Genomic DNA, 22,227 nt, shown 5'->3' with positions numbered 1-22,227 from the left:
CCCAGAACCAACCAAGGCCTGTGAAGCAGCTGGGTCTTGTGGCCCTGATTAGATAGAGGGATAAGGATGCTTCTTCCTGGAACCCCGTCAAGGAAGTGCTCAAACCCAGCCCACGCTGGCCACATGGCAACTTTCCCCACTGGCGCCTGGTAAGCTGCATGCCAGCCACACATCAGCCCCTCTGAGCCCCCCACAGCCTCGCCTGACCTGGCTGCCACTGTTAGGCCATGGCATAACGCTGCCTACTGGAAAGTTTCCATGTCAGGTTTCGGCCACAGCAGCTCTAGTATTCCTCCCTCACCCGCCTAGTGTCCACCACTGACAGCTTTTATAGCAGGAAAGTGGGCAGGTTAATACTAGCCTGGTCTCACAGGAGTCTCTGTAAAATGGAGCAGGGCCTGGGGGCAGACAGTCCTGCACGTCATTCACTCAAATTCCACCTTTGCAAAAAAAAATTTTTTTTTTAATCCATGAACTGTATGTGCTTTTTATTTACTTTGAAATGGCCCAAAGAGAGGATGAAGAGGTGTGTGGTGTAATGAAACTGCTGGCGAGTGGTCAATTCTGTATGCTTCTCTACTCCTGAGACCAGACTCCAGAGGGTGCCCAGGGTAGCCAAGTTTCATTTATTTGTCCAAGTACAAGCATGATCAAGAATGTTCTAAATAAGGTCAGGGTTTACAGCTTTGATTATATAATTTCCTCTGATCATTTGATTGGGTCACATGAATGTAAACTTCAGTGAAGCTTCACTTTCCAAGTTTCCACTCCATTTCTCTGAATGTGCCACAGCATGATGATAAAAGTCTCCCAGATTCCCAAAAATCCACCTGAACAATACCTCAGCACGTTGTGGTTTATTCACCTTAAGAAGAATCTGGAGAGAACATGGTTTGGGATGGGAGACAGAGTTACGTACGCCTGATGGGTCTGGACCACTGATATAAATGATTCTCATTTCATTTTAGAGTTTCCATAATTGTAGCAATTATCTCTGAAAGATTTTTGTCCACATTGATTTGGATAAAGTTTTCTGGAGCTGATGGGGTCTCCAGAGTATCGAACTGCGACTGCAGTAACTCAGGGGGCATAAAATGATCTTTTCTTCTGAGTAAGCGTCCAGAGATGATGTCAAATGACCCAGTCAGATGGACCACAAGGAGCTTCACCTCAACTGGCTTTTCTTCCTTTCCCGAGTGATCACACTCTAGAGGTGCATCATCTTTTCCTTGTATTAAGATGTCTCTGTATACTTTCTTCAGAGCTGAACAGGCTAGAACTACATGCTGTCCAGAGGCTACATCTCTGTTTAAAAACAAACAAAACAAAACAAAACAAAAAAACCTGGGGAGATGGGGAAGGGAAGATCCCAAAGAGTGAAGACATTTAAAATAACTGGTGTCAAGCCTAGGCTGAGGACTTCAGTCCCACTTCTCTGACAGTGGAAGGTGTTACAAATGGTGGCCAAGTATCAGGCAGTCTTGACTTTGAGGTAAAGATCTTCCACTAGTGAGCCCTCTTGGGTGATGTGTTTACTTCTCTATCAGTTCAGTTCAGTCACTCACTCGTGTCCGACTCTGCGACCCCATGGACCGCAGCACGCCAGGCCTTCCTGTCTATCACCAACTCCTGGAGTTTACTCAAACTCATGTCCATTGAGTCGGTGATGCCATCCAACCATCTCATCCTCTGTTGTCCCCTTCTCCTCCTGCCTTCAATCTTTCCCAGCATCAGGGTCTTTTCCAGTGAGTCAGTTCTTCACATCAGATGGCCAAAGTATTGGAGTTTCAGCTTCAGCATCAGTCCTTCCAATGAATATGCAAGACTGATTTCCTTTAGGAGCATCAGTTCATCATCTGTTAAATGTGGCTACTCAAGAGTACCTGCCCACAGAACTGTGGTGTGGAAGTTTATCACGGTGCCCAGCACACAGGAAGTGCTGAGTGAGTATCAGCTCTGCCCCTTGGCTACAGGATGTGACTGAGCCAGCCCTTGTGGACATGGGTCGCTGCTGGCAGGCACCTGTGTCCCCCACAGAGCATGGCTCAGGCTCTCCTCAGATTCTCTCCATTCCTACTCTGCAGTATGCTAGAAAAATCTGGGGAAGTTACCCATGCAGAGCTGGAGAAAGTAGGAAAAAAGAGAGCACCAGTCCTCTGTTTTCAAGGTGAGCAGAAAGTGAGAAGTTTCCAGAGATATGCTAAGAGAAAAACCTGAGCCAGAAATAGAGGTAGATTGACAAGGCACCAGTAAGCGAAAACCTAGACAGCATATTATAAAGCAGAGACATTACTTTACCAACAAAGGTCTGTCTAGTCAAAGCTATGATTTTTCCAGTAGTCATGTATGGATGTGAGAGTTGGACTATTAAGAAAGCTGAGCGTGGAAGAACTGATGCTTTTGAACTGTGGTGTTGGAGAAGACTCTTGAGAGTCCCCTGGACTACAAGGAGATCCAACCAGTCCATCCTAAAGGAAATCAGTCCTGAATATTCATTGAAAGGACTGATGCGGACGCTCAAATTCCAATACTTTGGCCACCTGATGCGAAGAGCTGACTCATTGGAAAAGACCCTGATGCTGGGAAAGATTGACGGTGGGAGAAGAAGGGGACAACAGAGGATGAGATGGTTGGATGGCATCACCAATGTGATGGACAGGAGTTTGAGTAGGCTCTGGGAGTTGGTGATGGACAGGGAAGCCGGGTGTCCTGCAGTTCATGGGGTCACAAGGGAGTCAGACACAACTGAGCGACTGAACTGTACTGAAGGGAAAACCAGTGTGGTCCAAGACCATACATGAGGATGACCCCCCACCCCCACCCCATACTAAGCTGATGTATACCAGCCCTGGGCAGGAGAGGCTGTCTTCTTGGAGCCAGGATGGAACTAAATAAAGTGGTCAAGGGTCAATGCTGGCTTGGGTACTTAGTAGAGATTTCAATTCAGAACTGAGAACTAAGAATTCTAAAGGGGCCTGCCTTGATCTATGGCCGTCGTAGACTGGAGACCCAGTGGATGGAGTGTGTCATCAGCAACAAACCAATGTACTTGAACCTCCCAGCTCTTCTCAAGGGCATGAGTGAGAGCTTGTTAGTTCTGAGCCTGGAGGTCTGATCTCTGCCCTCCTGAGACTCTTCACTTCGGCTTCCATCCAGGTCAGTATCTTTGATCTGACGAGTCTATTTATGTTAGAGACCCAGTTGGGTAGGAGTTCTCAAATCCTAAAACCCAAAAACCTTAAAACCCTAAACCCATACAAAGACAGGACTGCTAGCCTTGTCTGTGCAGTGTTTAAAAAAAAAGTAAACAATTTTTAATCATAAGTATAATCTCACATGGCCCAAATGGTTTTAGATTTATAAAACATGACTTCATCTTAGAAAGCAAGATTTGGAACTCATTAACTGCCACTCCTTTATCTTCCGTGTCCCAACCAGGATTCCCAAAGGCCAGACCCACTCGTTTGCGCGGAGGCATGCTACAGAGCTGGACAGTTTGAGATTTCAGTCCTGGCAGCAAGTTATCTGTTGACTTGCAAATGACCCCAGATCTTCCTGGTTGTCAGAGGCTGAAGTAGGAGGCAATACAAGTGGTGCCTAAGATATGGCTATAACAACATTATTTTCTTTAGGACTTACTATACATATTAGGTACCATTCTAAGTGCTACCCATGCTTTATTCACTAATTCCTCACCAACAGTCTGTAAGGACTGTTGTGAATAGGAACTATATCCCCATTTTTCAGAAGAATAAACAGGTTTATGGAAGCCAAGTTGCAGAGTAAAATTCCCAGCTAGTAATTATGAAGTTGTCTAGAAGGCTGACTCTAGAACCCAACACTCTGTGGCTGATTAAAAGTCATTGCTAGTCACCAGATGGAGATGCATTTCATTTCTGGGATCCTTTATCATTAGTCAGTTATGATTTCAAGAGTGGTTTCCTTTATTCACTGGCTTATCTGGGGTCTGACGTTCTCTTACCTTCGTAAAATGTCATGCAATTTGCAGAGCCATGGAATTCTGTCCTGAAATTAAAACAAACACAGAGTGGCTTTTCCAGATACTGTTTATTTGTACAGAAACATGTTCATATCATGTTCATCAATGTTAGGGTCCAGAGAAATCTCACTGGTTTTGAGGAGGAGGCCATGCACAGGCTGAGGAGTTAAGTCATTGGGCAGTCAGCACAGAAACATGTTCCTGGTCCAGGTGTCAGAGGCTCTTTCCACAATGATAGAAATTACCCTAAAATGCCAGTATGTCTAACTCCCCCATTTTAATCTTCCCATTATAAATACACTTTCTTTGGTTCTGGTATGTTTGTGTGTGTGTGCGCTAAGTCGCTTCAGTCGTGTTTGACTCTTTGCTACTGCCAGGCTCCTCTGTTCATGGGGATTCTCCAGGCAAGAAAACCGAAGTGGGCTGCCATTTCCTGATACACTTACAGATCTTTGTCCTGCATGATTCTTCAGGTGCTTCTGATCTCAAATGCAGAGAGTTATTCATAGAAACTCTTAAGTCAGCTGCCCCCGGTCCTATTCTTCAAACCCTCCAAAAACAAAGCTCCTCTCGGATAAAAGTATTGTGAGAATTTTGTATTTTTCCAGAGAAGGCAGAAGAAGTTTGCATAGGACACCCTAGAGTGTTACACAAAGAAGTTCCCCTGGGGTAAATACTGATTGGCCATAATGCATTAAAAAAAAATTTTTTTTATTATGCAAATTTAAAACATATACAAAGACAAAATGGTACAAAACAAACTTCTCTGTACCTATAACCTAGGTTTAACGATTTTCAGCTCACAATCTGGTCTTCTATACGTCCCAACCCCCACCCTTTATCATTTTGATGCATATTCAAGAAAGATGATGTCTTTATTATTTAAGACTTTTTTTGGGGGGGCTGCTTTGGGTCTTCATTGTGGTGTGCAGGCTCTCAAGTTGTGGTGTGCAGGCTTAGTTGTGGTATGTGGGATCTTGGTTCTCCAAATAAGGATTGAATCCAGCCCTGCATTGGGAGCATCGAGTCTTATCCACTGGGCCACCAGGCAAGTCCCCATGATGCATCTTTAAAAGTCCTTGCTCTTAACATTTGATTACTACCATTTTATTTAATTTTTGTATTTGTATAATTGAGATTGACTTGCATTTGTTTTCTTGTGTAGTTCATATTAAATTTTGTTATCAAGGTTATCCTAGCCTCCTAAACATAAGTAGGGCAGCTTTCCTTCTTCTCTTCTTTGAAACAGCTTGTATACAATATATTATTTTTATGGACTTCATGTTTTTGTTTCCCCAAAATTCATACCCCCATGTGAGAATATTTGGAGGTAATTAGGTTTAAATGAGGTTATGAGGATGAGGTCCTCATGATGGGATTAGTGCCCTTGTAAGAAGAGACCAGTGAGCTAGTATATACTCTTTCTCTCCTGCTGCTGCCCTCCCTTTCAACCACCCAGCGGAGATACAGAGAACCTCCAAGCTCAGAATAAACAAGAAACTGACCATGCTGGCATCTTGATCTTGGACTTTCGCCCTCCAAAACTGTGATAAATACATCCAATTGTTTAAGTCACCCAGGCTGTATTATTTTGTTACAGCAATCTGAGCTGAGTGAAACTCATCTGAAAATACTATCTGGGCCTTTTATTTATTTATTTATTTTGAGGAAAGATCTCTGATTACAGATTGAATTTCTTTAATGAACATTGTATTATTTTCAGATGTTTCTATTTTTAATTCAGTTTTGGTGACTGAATACTTTAGAACCAACAAGGTCATGTTTTCACTTGGTGACAGGGGAGGGTTGAGCAGACTGTGTCCCTGAGTATTTTAATCCTCACTTGAAGAAAGTCTTCCCTTATATACTTTATACAAGTTCTCACACTTAGGTTCAGGTCCAGCTCCATGCCTCATACAGGTTATCATCTCCCATCTCTACAGGAACATAAAAAATCGTACTTCCCACCCTCCTGGCTTATATGCATTCCCAAATCCTGGGGGAAGAGGTTATTTAGGTTTAATTAAATCTTGCTACTTTGATTCTGGCACCTGAGAATTTCTCGTTTTGCTTTTGACTTTGGTTAAGTCCTTGGTTATATCCCCCATCCCACTCCCCTAATCTTTTCCACCAGGAGCCTTTCAAGTTCTCCAGCTCTAGGTGAGGTCTTTCAGTGCCTGATTATTTCCCCAGGGCTTAGGCTTTCCCTATTTCTTATTCAGAGTAACTAGCTCCACAGTGAGTGAAAGGTTCATTCCACCAAGGCCATCACTCTGTGCTCAGCAAACTAAAGACCTTCCAGTTACTAGGATCCACCCTTGTCAGGAAGCAGAGGATTTTGTACACACAGATACTACATGCACACACACTACACGCACACATGCTACACATACATACACAGTTGTAATTTTTTCATTATATGTATCTTTTCATATTAAATAATATTTTTAAAAAGCACTGTGAACTAATATTGGGTTAAGAGTCCTGGAAGTTTTATTAGTCACAGAATTTTTTGAAGACTTTACTTCTGTGTACATATTACCCAATCAGAGACCACTTAGAAGTTCAAATGCAACAGCTATAAAATCTGCAGAAGACAGAGATCAAATGACAACTATTACCTAACTTACACAAATGGTATCTTAAATAACAATAACTACATGATTCACAGATATTATTACTCAAATTATAACAGCCACTACAATGTACACAATAGCTCAAATGTATTTAATGAAACACTTGTTAATGTTAGCACTGGTCTGAGTACTCAGGGAACCCAGTGTGGTTATTTCTAAACAAAGTAACAAGATGATGAGGCTTACCAGTTCTAAACTTGCAGACCATAAAGAACTTTGTGCTCTATGGGGAGACTTACATGCTCCTGGAAAAGACTGTATATGTTTAAGGCTTATTCTTGGCAAGATTTTCTGACATCATACTCAAAAACTAAATGTTCTAGAGAAGTCTGTGAGGAGAAAAAAAGTTGTAGCAGCTATACTTATGGAACTTGAAATTGCCACTGTAACACAGTATTTTCTAGACTTAAGATGGGGGTCAGCGAAGAAGAGCGTCAAGGGTTGTAGGTAGTGGGGAAAACTAGCTGGACTTACTGAGCCGTGCAGTATTTTATGATGTAAAATTGCCCATGGGAAAGCTGCCAACTCAAGCCCAGATTTGGATTTCCCTTTCCTTCATCCATTTGCAAGTATCTGTTGTGTGCTTAGGGAGACCCAGACACTATTCTGGGTCCTTTATTTCAATCCTCTACACACGATCACCCTGAGTTTAACTTCTAAGATTCCATTTGCACCTAACTTTCTAAATTCCTTTCTCTTCTGTATTTTCATTGTGAATAGCTAAGCTTTTCTACTACATTCATGAACTAACAGGGATAAAAAAAGAAAATCACTATTATTTATACATAGACTTTAAAAAAATTTTTTTTAAACCTCTTGGCTATATCTTCCAAAACAGCTTCTCCAACAGAAAGCTGCAGCAGAGCAGGGTGACTGGGCCTTAAAGACTCACATGTCAGCAGCATGAGCTGTTTCCTACCTAGGACCCAGACCGACAAAGATATGGTGCCTTTCAAACCTTAGGAAGGGCTGCACAGGCAGCTTACTTGGTAAAGTGGTGTACTAATCATTAATGGGTCTAACCTCAGTGTGTGTTTTACATGTAAATAGAGGTGTCCGGCTTCAAGTTTAAGAAATGACGTCAACTTCTATAAAGCTGGGGCTTCCCTGGTGGCTCAGAGGGTAAAAGTGTCTGCCTGCAATGCAGGAAACCCGGGTTCGATTCCTGGGTTGGAAAGATCCCCTGGAGAAGGAAATAGCAACCCACTCCAGTACCCTTGCCTGGAAAATTCCATGGACAGAGGAGCCAGGTAGGCTACATACTGTCCACGGGGTCACAAAGAGTCGGACACGACTGAGCGACTTCACTTTCACTTTCTATAAAGTTAAGGAGTCTTCTTATAGCATATGGGGGCCGCAGTGAGGTACCTTCCTAAGCACTTGGACAAGAAGGAAAGAAGCTTGTTCTTTAAGGCTTTAAAGATCAACACTTAACAGAAAGGGACAGAGATGTCTAAACTCATCTGAAGAAGTAAAAAGTGACCCTCAGGCTAGCAGTGCATCACTATGATCCAACTACGTATTTTAACACACATAAAGGAAGCACATGAGGCTTGGGTGTAAAAGTCCAGGGCAGGAACACTATAGGATTAGACAGCAGAGTACTGTCCAGAGGACATGGAGTTCTGGCCTTATGACTTCAAATATCATGTTCTCATTAGCAAACGTCTTCATCTAATGGGGTGGGTGGTCTCACACCATTAGAAACTTAAGTTTTAACTTTCCTACTCTTTTGATTGCACGTTCACTGAGCTACCTGACTACATTTTGGCTTTTGAAATCAGATTGATGTGTTATGGGCCACGTGGCAGTTAAATTTCTCCTTGTAAATTAATCAACTGGCATTCGGGTTTTATGTAAAAATCTTGTGAAGCTGACTAGTGGGGTTCTCATATGAGACATGAACCTGTGTTTAATGTGTTGACAGTGTCAAGGGTTGAGCCAGCAAGGGAGCCTGACTGCCCTGGTCCCATCTGGGCAGTCAGGCAGCCTTTTCCACAATGCATCCCTGTCACTGTGCATGTCTCTAGGTGAAACAAAATCCCGAGACGAGTGCTGATCTCCATTCAGCAAGAATGCTTGGCTTGCAAATAAATAACCTAACTCTACACCTAAAGCAATTAGAGAAGGAAGAAATGAAGAACCCCAGGGTTAGCAGAAGGAAAGAAATCTTAAAAATCAGGGCAGAAATAAATGCAAAAGAAACTAAAGAGACCATAGCAAAAATCAACAAAGCTAAAAGCTGGTTTTTTGAAAAAATAAACAAAATTGACAAACCATTAGCAAGACTCATTAAGAAACAAAGAGAGAAGAACCAAATTAACAAAATTAGAAATGAAAATGGAGAGATCACAACAGACAACACTGAAATACAAAGGATCATAAGAGACTACTACCAGCAGCTCTATGCCAATAAAATGGACAACTTGGATGAAATGGACAAATTCTTAGAAAATATAACTTTCCAAAACTGAACCAGGAAGAAATAGAAGATCTTAACAGACCCATCACAAGCAAGGAAATCGAAACTGTAATCAAAAATCTTCCAGCAAACAAAAGCCCAGGACCAGATGGCTTCACAGCTGAATTCTACCAAAAATTTAGAGAAGAGCTAACACCTATCTTACTCAAACTCTTCCAGAAAATTGCAGATGAAGGTAAACTTCCAAACTCATTCTATGAGGCCACCATCACCCTAATTCCAAAACCAGACAAAGATGCCACAAAAAAAGAAAACTACAGGCCAATATCACTGATGAACATAGATGCAAAAATCCTTAACAAAATTCTAGCAAACAGAATCCAACAACATATTAAAAAAATCATACACCATGACCAAGTGGGCTTTATCCCAGGAATGCAAGGATTCTTTAATATCCGCAAATCAATCAATGTAATACACCACATTAACAAATTGAAAGATAAAAACCATATGATTATCTCAATAGATGCAGAGAAAGCCTTTGACAAAATTCAACACTCATTTATGATTAAAACTCTCCAGAAAGCAGGAATAGAAGGAACATACCTCAACATAATAAAAGCTATATATGACAAACCCACAGCAAGCATCACCCTCAATGGTGAAAAATTGAAAGCATTTCCCCTGAAATCAGGAACAAGACAAGGGTGCCCACTCTCACCACTACTGTTCAACATAGTGTTGGAAGTTTTGGCCACAGCAATCAGAGCAGAAAAAGAAGTAAAAGGAATCCAGATAGGAAAAGAAGAAGTGAAACTCTCACTGTTTGCAGATGACATGATCCTCTACATAGAAAACCCTAAAGACTCTACCAGAAAATTACTAGAGCTAATCAATGAATATAGTAAAGTTGCAGGATATAAAATTAACACACAGAAATCCCTTGCATTCCTATATACTAACAATGAAAAAACAGAAAGAGAAATTAAGGAAACAATACCATTCACCACTGCAACAAAAAGAATAAAATACTTAGGAGTATATCTACCTAAAGAAACAAAAGACCTATACATAGAAAACTATAAAACACTGATGAAAGAAATCAAAGAGGACACAAACAGATGGAGAAACATACCGTGTTCATGGATTGGAAGAATCAATATTGTCAAAATGGCTATTCTACCCAAAGCAATCTATAGATTCAATGCAATCCCTATCAAGCTACCAACGGTATTTTTCACAGAACTAGACCAAAGAATTTCACAATTTGTATGGAAATACAAAAAACCTCGAATAGCCAAAGTAATCTTGAGAAAGAAGAATGGAACTGGAGGAATCAACCTGCCTGACTTCAGACTCTACTACAAAGCCACAGTCATCAAGACAGTATGGTACTGGCACAAAGACAGAAATATAGATCAATGGAACAGAATAGAAAGCCCAGAGATAAATCCACGAACCTATGGACACCTTATCTTTGACAAAGGAGGCAAGGATATACAATGGAAAAAAGACAACCTCTTTAACAAGTGGTGCTGGGAAAACTGGTCAACCACTTGTAAAAGAATGAAACTAGAACACTTTCTAACACCATACACAAAAATAAACTCAAAATGGATTAAAGATCTAAATGTAAGACCAGAAACTATAAAACTCCTAGAGGAGAACATAGGCAAAACACTCTCCGACATAAATCACAGCAAGATCCTCTATGACCCACCTCCCAGAATATTGGAAATAAAAGCAAAACTAAACAAATGGGACCTAATGAAACTTAAAAGCTTTTGCACTACAAAGGAAACTATAAGTAAGGTGAAAAGACAGCCCTCAGATTGGGAGAAAATAATAGCAAATGAAGAAACAGACAAAGGATTAATCTCAAAAATATACAAGCAACTCCTGCAGCTCAATTCTAGAAAAATAAATGACCCAATCAAAAAATGGGCCAAAGAACTAAACAGACATTTCTCCAAAGAAGACATACAGATGGCTAACAAACACATGAAAAGATGCTCAACATCACTCATTATTAGAGAAATGCAAATCAAAACCACAATGAGGTACCATTACACGCCAGTCAGGATGGCTGCTATCCAAAAGTCTACAAGCAATAAATGCTGGAGAGGGTGTGGAGAAAAGGGAACCCTCTTACACTGTTGGTGGGAATGCAAACTAGTACAGTCACTATGGAAAACAGTGATTTCTTAAAAAACTGGAAAATAGAACTGCCATTACCCAGCAATCCCACTTCTGGGCATACACACTGAGGAAACCAGATCTGAAAGAGACACGTGCACCCCAATGTTCATTGCAGCACTGTTTATAATAGCCAGGACATGGAAGCAACCTAGATGCCCATCAGCAGATGAATGGATAAGGAAGCTCTGGTACATATACACCATGGAATATTACTCAGCCGTTAAAAAGAATTCATTTGAATCAGTCCTAATGAGAAGGATGAAACTGGAGCCCATTATACAGAGTGAAGTAAGCCAGAAAGATAAAGAACATTACAGCATACTAACACATATTTATGGAATTTAGAAAGATGCTAACGATAACCCTATATGCAAAACAGAAAAAGAGACACAGAAATACAGAACAGACTTTTGAACTCTGTGGGAGAATGTGAGGGTGGGATATTTCAAAAGAACAGCATGTATACTATCTACGGTGAAACAGATCACCAGCCCAGGTGGAATGCATGAGACAAGTGCTCGGGCCTGGTACACTGGGAAGACCCAGAGGAATCGGGTGGAGAGGGAGGTGGGAGGGGGGATCGGGATGGGGAATACGTGTAAATCTATGGCTGATTCATATCAATGTATGACAAAACCCACTGAAATGTTGTGAAGTAATTAGCCTCCAACTAATTAAATAAAATAAAATAAAATAAAAAATTAAAAAAAAAAAAAAAGAATGCTTGGCTTGGAAGAGGTAGTAGGAAGGTCGATCATTCGTCTCTGACTGTTTGCGAGCCCATGGACTGTATAGCTTGCCAGGCTCCTCTGTCCATGGAATTCTCCAGGCAGGAATACTGGAGTGGGTTGCCATGCCCTTCTCCAAGTTGGAAGGTTCAGACGGTCAAATGCTAATTCACATATTCAGTATTCACATACCTACTTAAGAGTTCAAGAAGCAATTATAATGATGCACTAGGACTGATTCACAGATGAAAACACACAAAAAATGAACTGTACTTCTGCATGAGTAAAATGTTCATAGTGGGTTTGGATGCACCAAGGAAGGGGGATAATTTGTTTAATTCCTAGTACTTTAGATATCTTACCTTTCTTCCCACTAGCAGAGGAGCAACCTTGTGTTTTGTTATTTTAATTAGATTGCACAATTCCTCCAGCCCATCAGCATCAAATCTCTTTGTACAGAGATCAATCTCTATTATTTTATGGCTTAGGAAACATATGTTATTGCATTAAGCTGGATATTGACTTTATTAGTCATTATATTTTCTGGATGCCTGAAATATTTCACAATAAGGATGAAACAAATGAATTAAAAAAAAACAGAAAACGTAATTGGGTAATAAACTTCCTACCCTTTGTACAGGTAAACAGAACTTTACTTTGAATCCATGCTTTATTATTATTTTACCAGTGTCTAAATACGTGCCTTAGCTGAGAATTAAGCATGTTGCTTCATTCAGTCACAATAAAATTCCTCAGAAGCTCAACAATGAAAACTAATATTAATAAATGGAATGATAAAACAGAAACAGATGCTTTCAGACATCTGCCCCCAATCAGAATGCATGTTGGACCAGTTTATTCACAGCACCAGTAAGGTCTGGGTCCACCAGCCACAAAATCAATGAGAGAAGGCTGGAGATAGCAATGAAGTACTTTCAACTTTATTTTATAGAAGTTTCCAAGTATTGAGTCACAGTTATTACACAGTTGGGATCCTTCTCTAGAGGGTCACAGGGGGCCATAAGGAGAGAGTTCTTCCAGAGTTGCTCCAGGTGCTACATGAATTCCTGGGTGGATCCCTGGTCTGCGTAAAGCCAGGGGTCACCTGCCTCAGGTACCCATCTAGGCCTAGGTCCCTCCAAGGGATGCGCTCGCTGAGGGCTGCGCCTCTCTCCTGCTCTCTCTTTCACCCTTTCCCTCTCCATTTAACTAACCCTGATTCATTCCTCATAGATTGGGTGTGCATGGAGTATCAGGGCCTTTAACACAGTAGAAAAAGTAGGGTCTTAGGGGTTAGAGATCCCCTTTACTCTGTGCCTTTGCTCCAGTTACTTAACTTCTCTGTGCCTCCCCTTGTTCATCTGCAAAATGGGGAATCATGTTAATTCACTGATCTGCTTTGGGATTTGAACAGGAAAAGGAGTAGACTTCATTTTAAACACTATTTTTTTGGGCTGATTTTATAGCTGCAATAAACAGCATCAATTTCCAACTTTGAATCTGGAAAAGACCTTTAATAAATGAATTTGGCACGCAGTAGATTCTAATTCCACAAATAATATTTAATATGTGCAAAGTGCCATACAGAGCATTGGGAATGTAATATGAATGGTGTGGTTCCTGTCCTCAAGGGGGTCACAGCCTGATGACGGGTATCAGTTAAACTACACGTAAGGCAGGGATGAGGGCTCTAAGAAGGGCTCTGACTGGAGAGTAGAGGGAGAGATCAATTTTGATCAGGCCCTAGGAAGACTAAATCTTCAAGGATAAAGAGGATTTTAATGGAAGCAGGGCCTGCCAAGCAGAGGGCAGGGAAAGACTGGGAGTATGAAATATGAAAGATGGTTTGCCAAGACTCTACAGTAAACGGATGAGGCAGGAGCTTAGCACTGACGACCAGGCATGGGAGTTGCTGTGAGGAGGGTGAGGAGAAACTGTCAGGACTAGATAGTCGAGACTCTGAGTGAGCTGCTAAGGAGTTTGGCCTTTCCTGTCGGGTCTTAGGGACACATGAGCTCCAGATTCTGTATTCATAATGTTTGTGAAGAATGGGGATGACTGAGATCTCCTCTTCACAGAGGCAGAAACTGAGGCCAAACAGGGAGATACTAGAGCAAATTCACTGAGTTCTGTGTGTAAACGCTACAGTCAATATCATAATTAGTGAAGTCAAACACAGAAAGCCTTAGAGGAAAGAGAGGAGCAAACAACATAACCCAGATGGGCATCCAAGCTTACTGGATCGCTATTCTGGGTCCCTTCATCCCCGACAGTCCCTACATGCAGGGATAGGGGTGCAGTGTACCCTGAGCCCCCAGCCCAGGGCTTAAGCTCCGCGGGCTAAATGAGAGCATCATGAAGATAGAGACCGCTTCCTTGGCCTATCTAGAAACAGAAAGTGTCTTCTGGAAGGGGATGACAATGAAAGGGCAGGCGCTCAGAGGAACAGATGGAAGAGGAGTGTGTCCAGCATTGCTGGGGGAGGTGGAGAGAGAGGGCAAGGGAAGTGGGAGGGGGGCAGTGGCGGTGAGGGACTGGTTTTATCTGGTGCAAAAGTGAACCTAAGCCCATAGAGGGAAAAAATGCATACAAACAAAGTACATACCCCTGAAAGATGGGTATATGTATCAAATTCAATCAGCGGGTATTTTTGGAAGATGAAACCAAGGGTGATATATTCTGTGAAAATTTGCAGGCATTGGTCAAATGTTTTATACAGGATAAGTATTATATTTGTAATCAGGAACAAAACTGTCCAAAACCTCTCTTTTAAAGACTCTGAGATTGAAGTCTGCTCAAGCATCATCCCATGGGCTGCCAGAACAGCATGGTCCTGGGGCCAGGGAGACTCACTGACAGACAGCTTGGAAATCATCATCTCATCATGTTAACCGTGCATCCCTGCCTGGGTGGCGTATCTTTCTCCACCAGCGCTGTCCACAGAGCTTCCTGCCCTGATGGAAATGTTCTCTACCTGCGCTGTCTGGATTAGCAGCCACCAGCCACACGGGGCTTTTGAAACTTGAAGTATGGCAATGCAATCCAGGAACTGGAATTTACATTTAATTGAAATAGCCTTAAGGTGCCCGTGTGTATTCAGCTTAGGTTCTTTTCTTCAAACCTTAGCCTTCTCAGTTGTGTGTGTGTGTGTGTGTGTGTGTGTGTGTGTGTGTGTTTTGAGAGTCAGTTGTGTCTGACTCTCTGTGACCTCATGGACCTCCCCAAACCATCCTGAGAATCTCCCCCAAGGCCTACCATTACCTCTGCCTCTAACAGTCTACCTGATGCTCAGCACAGTATCCTCTGGGGGAGGGGGGCCCGCGGGCTGGTTGCCAGGGCAATGAGGGGGTGGTGGAGCCAGCTCAGCTGTGACCCACACCTTCGCTCATGGACTCACTGGGCTCTCATTAAAAATGTCAGCCATCTGCTGTTTTACTGCATTCCTCTCTGCTTCACTCTAATGTCAGGCAAACGTGTATAGCTTCCTCTGAATATATTTAGTAACTCGTTATGTTTCTTCCAGTAATTGATAACCTTTTCTTCTGTACAATAAATTCCTCTTCTCAATTCTCCTCCTCAGCCCCCAGCCGCATCAATACTGCTCACTTAACAAGGCTTACTTGTGAGTAAGAGGAAAGATGCTTAAATGCCATTATAAAACTCTGTCCAGTTGGGGTTGCTTTACTTTGTTCTTTAATTTTGTACTCAGCAAGGGGAAAAAGAAAATAACCCCAGCACGGTCACACTTTACACACTCCGCAGAAATGATTTACATGTATGTATACATAGATACGGTACTAACAACAACAGTAAGAAGTGATATTCACTGAATGCTTCAGGTATGTCTCTGTGCACACTTTTCAATTTATCTAATCCTCTCAAGGACCCAATAAAATAGATCCTGTCACCATTCCTACGTCACAGGAGGAAAATGAGGCACAGAGAAACCAAGCTATTTGCCAAAAGTCACACAAGCTCAGTGGTGCTGCCAGGTTATTTACAATATGTTTATTATCTCTAGCACAGTATCACTGTTATGTTTAAGTTGTTATTTTGTATCTCCTTTCGGCTGCTCTCCTCCCACCTTCTAAAGTCAAATGTTGTAAACTTAATTTTGATGGTTTAATGTTTAAACTTGGGGAGCACTTCCCGAAACAAACAGAAACCCTCAGAATGCTCTAGAATATGGGTTAGTGACTCCAGTCCTTCAAGGCAGGGCAAAGAGAAGAACGTGGAGCAGAAACTGCGGGGAGCTGAGTTCATGAAAGCACAAACGCAGTGTTGCTCTTTGGCCAGCCCCGTCCCAGTACCGGTCCTCTGGACACCCTGGGCACATGGAGCTGGCTGGGGCCCCTGCTGCCCGCTGCCCTGTGGACCCACCCTGGGCCTGCCCTCAGTCTCTCCTGGGTCATAGCTAGTTCTGGGAATCCACAGTTTGTGACTCTGGTTTGAGAAAGACCCTCTAGAAAAGGCCCTCACGACCCTCACGACAGTGCCTAAAGGAATGAGATGTCAGCCATTCATTCTTTCACTTATTTTTCATTCACAAATTTGCCACAAATCTTTTCTGACATACACTTGTGTGTCAGGCTCTGGGGATATATAGTGGTTAATAGAAATGGCCACAGTGCCTGTCCTTTTGGAGGTAAAATCTAGTTACAGGGACAAATATTAATCGAATTCTCACACCATCAAATGCCATGTTACAACTGGGACATGGATGATAAGGGATATGCTGCCATAAGAGTTCATTAGAGGAGGTTTTATCTAGAAGTCAGGGCGAGCCTCCCTGAAGAAGGGGCACAGGTGGTGAGACGTGATGCATGAGCAGGGAGCTGAGAAGAGTGGGGCGGTGCCTTCCTCACAGTGGGAACAGCAGACACAAAGGCCCTGGGGGAGGAGCGTGGCGGGAGAGCTACTGAAAAGGGCAAGGATGGCTCCAGTGGAGGTGGGGGTAGGAGACGGGGGTGGCATGTGGGAGGGTGGGGTGCACCCAGAGAGACTAGTGTGGGGCACAGCCAGTTTGGCCTGCCCATGTACGTGTAGGAGTTTATGTGTCTGGTCTTGACCCTGAGATAATGAGAAATTGCCAGAGGGCCATTTGAGTTTGCAAAGATCACTCTAGCTTTGGGGTGGGCACCAGGGCCTGGAGACGGTAGGCTGGTAGGTCCTTGGAAGAAAAGGTGAATTTCCACATGTATGAGGCACAGAGGAGCCTGTGCCCTCTCAGGAATTGCACCCTGCAGATTCAAATCCCTCAACAAAGTGTTCTGGCAGATCCTGCCAAGCTGGGGCTGACGGTGGCATCAATCCTGATGCCAGTTGAGAGTTTAGACAGGAGTTCGGGCCACAGCTCACATACATGGCAGGCGTGCTACGCACCTGGCTTTTGGAGCACTGTCCTGAGTGCGTGACTCAGGAACTCTACTGCACCAAGCGCTGTAGGCATCTTCACCTGCATCGCTTGGCTGGGACATCCATGTTGGAAATAAAAACAGACAGCGCACCTTACCTCGTCATTCAGCGGTATCCCTTTTTGCATCTTCATTCGATTTTCCTCTGGGTGGTAGTCATCTGCATCATAGAATTTCCATCCTAGCTTTAAGAACAAAGTGAAAGAGGGTATGTAGCAGCTCATGCGGCCCATGTGATGGGCACTGTGGGTTCCTAATACTAACAGCAGGTGCAGAAACAACCCGGCCACCCTCTTTCCCACCGGCAGCCACACAGACCATCCCTCCTCCACCCAGGCGCAGGAGCAGGGAGGTCTGTAAGGATGCTTCACTAATTCCGCCCGCTGGGTTGCTGCAGCTGTTTTTTTCATTCATCATTATTTTCCATGACCAAGGAGAGAAACAAAATTGCTCCAGGGGGTTTCACAAGCTTTATGGAGGTGTCTGCACCGAGTTTACAAACCACGCAGGCCAGAAGCAACGAGACAAAAAGATGAGACTCGCAACTGGGAGGTGTTAGCACAGGTTACCTCAGATGCCAGCAGGGCGCCCACGGTGGATCTGTGGAGAGGACACAGATGCTACGTGACTATCCTTCCTCCATCTGCCTCTTCCATCCAAGGAGCCGTGGGAAGCACATGGCTTAAACACCAACAACTTACAATATTGAAACTCAGACACGTGCTCCTCACCCTGGAGTCGAAAGCATGGCTTTAGTTTTCTCCAGGAATTTAAATAATTTTCCAGTTATCACTAAATTTTCCCCCAAAAGCAATACATAAGATCTCATTAAACTCCTGAAGTTCCCCCCCCCCCCACTAAGTTTTTGGTCCCTGTTTTGTAGATAATTATTTTTTGAAAAAGAACAGGATGAGATGGTTAGATAGCATCATGGACTCAATGGACATAAATCTGAGCAAATTAGGAGGTAGTGAAGGTCGCAAGGAGTTGGACATGACTTAGTGACTGTCAAGTCTCGTCACTACATGGACAATAACTGAATAAAGTGATAAATTCTACCGAGAATACTGGAGGCAGGGGTCTGACAGGGAATTTAACCTCTAAGCACCCACACAAGGTTCATGGAGCTCATAAAAGCATTAAAACATTCTGACTTAAAAGGGACACACCCTTCAAAAAAGGGACTCAGAGAATTACCAGCATTCATTATTAAGTATGGGAGTTGAATGCTCTCTGTTCAGACCCTAACAACTACAGGTCAGTGAAGAGGGCTTGGGTCCCAGAGCTTGAGATTTGGCCACAGTCTCCATTCTGCCACTAAATGACTATGCCCACCTTGTCCTCTAAACCTCAGTTTTCTCACCTGTAAAACAAGGCGACTGAGCTACATCTATCCATTCACTTTCTCATTTCACACAGCCAATATTTAACAAGCACCTACCAGCTCCCAAGACATAATGCTCAGCCAACTGAGACTGGTTTCAGCCATCTTGAGGTTTATGGCTAGTGCAATGGGGGTAGGGATGGAGGCTGGCAGGTGATGAGTTAGAAATGAAGCCCCCTCTTGCTCTCAACTTCTGAAGTATTACCCAACTGCCAGTCACTGACATAGAACCTTCAGGATCTTTTTATTGTACCTCCTACTTCATCATGCCTTCTCACCTAAGTTGTACATGCTACTATTACAATTATGTTATTTTTATTTAATTGCTTCACTCTTTAAAATTAAACAAATGTGTTAAAGAAGGTTCTTCCCCTCCCTCATACAGGAGGCCATCCTTACTTGCCTTAAGTAGGAGGTAACTGAAAAATGCACACAATGAAATCAAAACTATGATGAAATTCTATACTGTTAATTACCAAGGGTTCTCTTTTGTTAAGAAAGTATCAGGAAGGTGTTAAAAAGACACACGGAGACCTCCTCCCTAAAATGACCAAAGGATTGAGAACTAGAACCTCTCCCATTAGTTCACTCCAATGGCGGCTGCATAGGCTGACATGTTGCAGCCTGCTAGTGATTAAACTGTCCCAGCCAAACTCCAGGGCTGGAGAAGCCAGGGCTGTGAACAACAGAAATCACACTGAAGACCAAGTTAGATCAGCCAGGAATGAACATGTCAGCCACCAGTCATAATTTAAAAGAAGAGCCAACTAGACTAGGGTGTAGACGGGCAGAAAGGAGATAGAAGGAAACTGAAAAACCATTCTCTACCACTCTAACCTACGGTTTTTCCAGTGGTCACGTATGGATGTGAGAGTTGGACTGTGAAGAAAGCTGAGCGCCGAAAAATTGATGCTTTTGAACTGTGGTGTTGGAGAAGACTCTTGAGAGTCCCTTGGACTGCAAGGAGATCCAGCCAGTCCTCCTAAAGGAGATCAGTCCTGGGTGTTCATTGGAAGGACTGATGCTGAAGCTGAAACTCCAGTACTTTGGCTACCTCATGCAAAGAGCTGACTCACTGGAAAAGACCCTGATGCTGGGAGGGATTGAGGGCAGGAGGAGAAGGGGACGACAGAGGATGAGATGGTTGGATGGCATCACTGACTCGATGGGCATGAGTCTGAGTAAACTCCGGGAGTTGGTGATGGACAGGGAGGCCTGGCATGCTGCGATTCATGGGGTTGCAAAGAGTCGGACATAACTGAGCGACTGAACTGAACTGAACCACTGTAACCAAACTTCTTAACCAAGGGACATGGTGAAGGTCCCTGGTCCATGTTTGAAGATGGACCAAGGACCCTCAGTAGAAATAAAGCACATGCTCGCCTCACAGGAGACTGGTCAGAGCTGAGCATTACAAACCAGTTTGGCACCCAAATGCCACAGTAGTTTCTGTAAAGCTAAACCTACCTCCCTGGAGCAAGAAGGAATCTTGGAAATATACTGGACCGCATGGGCAGTTCCCGATTCAGAACATTCTAGAATTCTTTGGGGGTTGTGAAACTTCAGGTGTCTTTTGCTACCTCTGGTGGAACGCTACCTATCTTTTCTGATAAAGGGCACTGCTGGACTTTGGACCAAGCGGGAAGCCAAAGGCTTCCTCGGCCCCCCAAGTTGGCCAGACTGGGCTGGCCAGGGGCTCTGTGGTGTGGAATGCTCTTCCTTCCTCACAAACCTGGAGCACTCTTCATATTTAATACTCCATCCTTCTAGTTGAAGTGGGGAACACAGTAGGTTAGAAAGTTAATAATCACAAAAGTCCAAGGCCAGGAAGGAGGGAGCTAGTGCTCTGTCCGGCCTGACAAATGTCTCCGAGCGCCTGGGAGGAGGTCTGCCCGTACTCTGCGGTCCCTTGCTCTCCTGCACGCTGTTCTGGCTTGAGGCCCCCAACAACCTGCCCGGGCCGCTCCAGGGGCCGAGCAGAACCCGTTACCCCAGCAGGCGCCTCTGTCTAAATTCAGAGATGCAGAGCCGAGTCTGGGATGTGGCCCCGGGCCAGGCGCTCCCGGAGCGAGCAGGCTGGCAAGTGGGGAGAGGGAGCAAGGTGCTCTGGACCCGTTTCCTCATCGGCAAAGGGAAAAGAAGGGGGCTCCCCAGAGAACGCCAGTCGCCACGGGCCCAGAACGGCGGCAGGTCCGGGCTCCGCCGCGCGCCGCCTCCCCATTGCACCCCCCGAGCCCAGCCCCCAGAACCTACTTCCCCGAGCCGCTCACGCCCATCACCAGCAGCGCGTCGGGCGCCGCCATCGCCCCAAATCCGGTTCCTTCCCTTCGCCTTCCGGAGCCCGTCCGCCCCGCCTTCCCTGCCGCGCAGGGCGGAGCCGCCCGCGACCCCGCCCCGCCCGCGGACCGGACCCCGGGGGGCCCCCGTCGGATCCCCGCTCCAATGCGCTTGGCCCCACTTCCGCGCCGCCCCACCGGCGTCGAGACCTGCCCCACCCCGCGCCCCTTCCCCGGCGAGACACGCCCCGGGCCCGGACCGCGCCCCCAGGCGCTCCGCCCGCCGCTGCGCGGCGCAGACCCGCGCACACGGCGCCGCACCGCTTCACCTTCTCCCACCTCCGTTCCTTCCCCGCCGCGCCCCCCGGCGCCCCTCTCCTCTGTGCCGAAGCGGAGCCCCACCGCAGGCAGGGGAGCGGGCCCCGAGTCCCTCCATCTGCGGTCCTCTTCGCCCAGCCTCTCTCCATCGCCCTTGCAGGCCGGACCCTCCTGCTCCTCCTCCACCAATGAGCTTTAGAAAGAGCTTTAGCTTATTTATTTATTTTTTTAATGTAAAAGTAATAAGCAGAAAATAAACAACACTTTACCACACCACGCGGCAGCAAGCATCAGTTCCCCCGTCCTGTATAGATAGACGGGTAGGAATATTGCTTGAAATTAGGATAGTGCGGTACAGTGTTCTGTAACCTGGCATTTTGTCACAATAATACAAGGCAGATTTCTTTTGATGTCAAATATAGAGTGGGCCATAGCGGCAAATGTTATTATGGCTCTGCTATTTAATCTGCCTCCTGTTCTTGGGTCAATTACTTAAGCGGAAGGAGTACCCCCTTTAAAGGACCCTTTTGCTTTAAAGCAATGTGTTAATTTTGTGCCATTTAAGATGTTTGATTAAAAGGACATCCAACGACATTCTGCCCAACTTCCTTTGTTTCCCAAGTTCATACTGCTCTGTGTCTTTGAAAACAATGAAGCTGACATAAAAGCATTTAATCAATATGTCGGTTACCTCTGCACTGACTTTTTTTCTTACTTAGCCCAAGCGGGTGACATTTCAGTGTTCCTGGATAGAGTTTGTACAGATGAAGTACCTGAGACCTGGAGAGACAGGTGACTTGTGTAAGGGTTTATAGTTCAGTTGTGCTTGAGTAACATTTTTTGAACATCT

The 22,227-nt window shown here is 44.3% G+C and overlaps 1 protein-coding gene across 6 annotated transcripts; it reads right to left on the bottom strand.

Annotated features, from left to right (window-relative positions):
* Positions 1-603: 603 nt before the first annotated feature.
* IDNK (IDNK gluconokinase) lies at positions 604-21,534 on the bottom strand. Of its 6 annotated transcripts, none has more exons than XM_043452844.1 (5): positions 21,462-21,534; positions 17,969-17,999; positions 17,498-17,584; positions 3,983-4,026; positions 604-1,305 (listed from the first exon to the last, which is right to left on the bottom strand). In XM_043452844.1, exons 1-5 carry the CDS (start codon positions 21,524-21,526, stop codon positions 960-962), a joined length of 573 nt encoding a protein of 190 aa, XP_043308779.1. In that variant the 5' UTR covers positions 21,527-21,534; the 3' UTR covers positions 604-959. The 6 variants fall into 6 exon arrangements, with proteins under 6 accessions (XP_043308779.1, XP_043308783.1, XP_043308778.1 ...); XM_043452848.1 differs by having other exon boundaries at positions 604-1,344; positions 17,498-17,580; positions 21,462-21,532; XM_043452843.1 differs by lacking the exon at positions 21,462-21,534 and adding an exon at positions 21,037-21,262 and having other exon boundaries at positions 604-1,344.
* Positions 21,535-22,227: the final 693 nt, after the last annotated feature.

The sequence above is a fragment of the Cervus canadensis genome, chromosome 30 (genome assembly GCF_019320065.1).
Source record: "Cervus canadensis isolate Bull #8, Minnesota chromosome 30, ASM1932006v1, whole genome shotgun sequence".
NCBI lineage: Eukaryota > Metazoa > Chordata > Mammalia > Artiodactyla > Cervidae > Cervus > Cervus canadensis.
This window is presented reverse-complemented; position numbering and strand designations above follow the sequence as displayed.